Genomic DNA, 2,596 nt, shown 5'->3' with positions numbered 1-2,596 from the left:
AAGTGATAATTCTCTTACATTCCTAATCGCCTACGTATTGTTCTCTGTGGAATTCGACCCCGACCCATAGTTGGGTAAATTATATTGCATGCGACCGTGTCCATTTACTTTTTAGTAGTGTATTTGGACGTAATCAAAATTAGCGCCGTTGCCGGGGAACCATTTGGCGTAATTTAGGTTGTTTGAGAAATAAGCGTAAGTGATTTGGTCCAAACTTGTGAATATTCATGTAATTATCTTTCTTACCTTGGTCTATTTTTCTTGTTTGTTTCTTGTTTATTTTCTTAGTTTTGAAAAGAGAAAAAGAAATGGCATCATATAATGAAAATTGGTCGGATGGTAGTTGTTCATACTTTGATGACCCTTGTCCTTACTGTGGAGGACCACACTCGTGGCAAAATTATTTAAATTCTCCCAGGGGTGGATTGTGCGCACAATCTCAAACCCACGAGTGGAGTATTTGTGATAAGTGTGGTCGTCAAAATGGTCATTGGGATGATTGTGCTTATTTGTCCTTCCCTTCCCCAAGCCCCGCTATGATGATTCTACTTTTTGTGACGACAATTATAGGAATATGGAAGTGGAAGAAATTGAGCATGGTCAAAATAGAGAGTTTAAGCTCATGTTAGAATGCCTACTTGAAGGAGGAAACAAAGAGCAAAATGCCTTGGAGGAGCTTTTGAAAAATAGTTTCCAAAATAATTTGGTGCTTGAAAGGTTAAACTTACAAATGGGAGAAATGCTTGAATCTTTAGAGGTACAAAAAGCCTCGGAAGTGAATGATAATCAAGAACCTTCCTTAGATGTGGACGTCGAAAATTCTTCCTTGGCACTTGATCAAAACCAAGAAGAACTCTCAAATGCTCAAAATGAAAGGATGATGCTCATGTTGGAGGCCATTCTTGAAAATGAGGAGAAGCAAATCTTGGCACTCGAGGACTTGAAACAAAGCTTGACTCAAAATGATGATGATATCCGTACCTTGAAAAATCAAATAAAAATATTGGTTGAGGCTCACTATGCCCACCAACTTGAGAGTGTGGAAAGAGATCAAGAAGAGTCCGACATCGAGGAAGAAAGTGAGCTTTATTTTGAGGAATCAAGTATTGAACATCCGCCAACCGACTCTATGAGTGTTAATGATGCCAAGAAAAATATAGAATTAGAGTCAACCGGTATAAGTGAAAATATGGTTGAAGTCGATTCTAGTTCGGGGGAAAAAGAGAATGTCAAAATAAGGGAAGATTTGCAATTTGAAGGCTTGAGGTTTCATTCCAAGCATTTTTCAACCTTGGAATTGCATGGTGATATGGGAATTGTGCCGTGCGAATCCATATGGAAGCGCAAAGAAGAAAAAGAAGAGCCATACATTTTGCAATTTGCATATTCAAAAAGGCAAAATGACATTCCTCACATGAAAGCCAAGAAACGCAAAATAAAGAAATTAAAGTTTGGCTTGATCATTTACTTACCACCACCCCCGTTGCTCGTGGTCACAAGCTTGATTCCAAGTTAGATGCCCAATTCATATCATCCAAGTGGCGAGAAAAGTGGTAAAGTTGATCCGCGTCGTGTCACGACATTAAATGCGGCGCTTGGTGGGAGGCAACCTATCGTTTTCAAAATTTTCGATCATTTTTGAATTTTTTTTTTAGGATAGCTTAGTATATTATCTTTGACTAATCTGTCAAGTTTCAGATTTTTGGAGTTGAATTAAGAAGTTTGAGGTATTGGAAAAAACCAAAGCAGTAGCTGCCCAGAATTGGCCTGTCAAATCCTGGCATAACCGCACCTGCAGACATAAAGCACGCAGGTGCGCTCACGCAGAAGCGGAAACTATGGCGCAGATGTGCAACAATCACAGGTGCGGCGTGAAACTCGCACAAGCGCTTCTGGAGTCGCAGGTGCGGATATCGAATTGGTTTAATCAAATAACTCCCTCATTTCATCAGGTAAACTCTACATTTTTTTTCCCCAAACTCAAACTCCTCTCATCTCTCACGCTACTGCTCTTCATCACTGCTCACTTTTGAGTTCTCAAGTACAAGACTACACAGGTACCAAGTCTCTCATTTACTCCTCTCTTCTACTTCTCTTTTCTTTTTCTTCTTCTTCATCTCCACTGTTCTAGCCCGTTTTTCCCCACATTCTTTTTATTATAAATTTTAGTTTTGAAAGTGAGGGATATTGGTTGAGAGTATGTATTGTGTGCTGTTGTGTTGAACATTACTGTTGGGGGAAATCTGAATACGCAAAATTTTTGTGTAGAAGCATAAATTCTCACTGTTTGCAATGTGTTCGACAAATTGTCTAAAAGAAACTCATTTGCTAAGTACCATAAAATCAAGTTTAATAGAGTCGTAGGTTTATGTAATGCACTAATTTAGAAGTCTTGAGTATAAATTATGTGCTAAAAATCTTGTTTGAGCAGTAAAAGAGTCGTAAATTCTGGGCATTTGAACCCACTGATGAACATCGCAGAAGCGAATGAAATGCTGCAGATGCGGCCTCGCACCTGCATAGATTGTCCGCAGGTGCGAACACTAAGGAAATGGGAAAAACTGCAGAAGCGGGACCGCACCTGCGATGGCTGTTC

At 39.4% G+C, this 2,596-nt stretch overlaps 1 protein-coding gene across 1 annotated transcript; it reads left to right on the top strand.

The window, feature by feature from the left end:
* Nucleotides 1–574: 574 nt before the first annotated feature.
* On the top strand, nt 575–1,516 carry LOC138904447 (uncharacterized). Its single transcript, XM_070192947.1, has one exon. The coding sequence runs from the start codon at nt 575–577 to the stop codon at nt 1,514–1,516; it is 942 nt and encodes a 313-aa protein (XP_070049048.1).
* The last annotated feature ends 1,080 nt before the right edge of the window (nt 1,517–2,596 follow it).

This window comes from Nicotiana tomentosiformis, chromosome 2, assembly GCF_000390325.3.
Source record: "Nicotiana tomentosiformis chromosome 2, ASM39032v3, whole genome shotgun sequence".
NCBI lineage: Eukaryota > Viridiplantae > Streptophyta > Magnoliopsida > Solanales > Solanaceae > Nicotiana > Nicotiana tomentosiformis.
This window is presented reverse-complemented; position numbering and strand designations above follow the sequence as displayed.

Coding starts and splice junctions, on each gene's coding strand:
- LOC138904447 (XM_070192947.1), top strand. CDS start 575: ATGGAAGTGGAAGAAATTGAGCATGGTCAAAATAGAGAGTTTAAGCTC.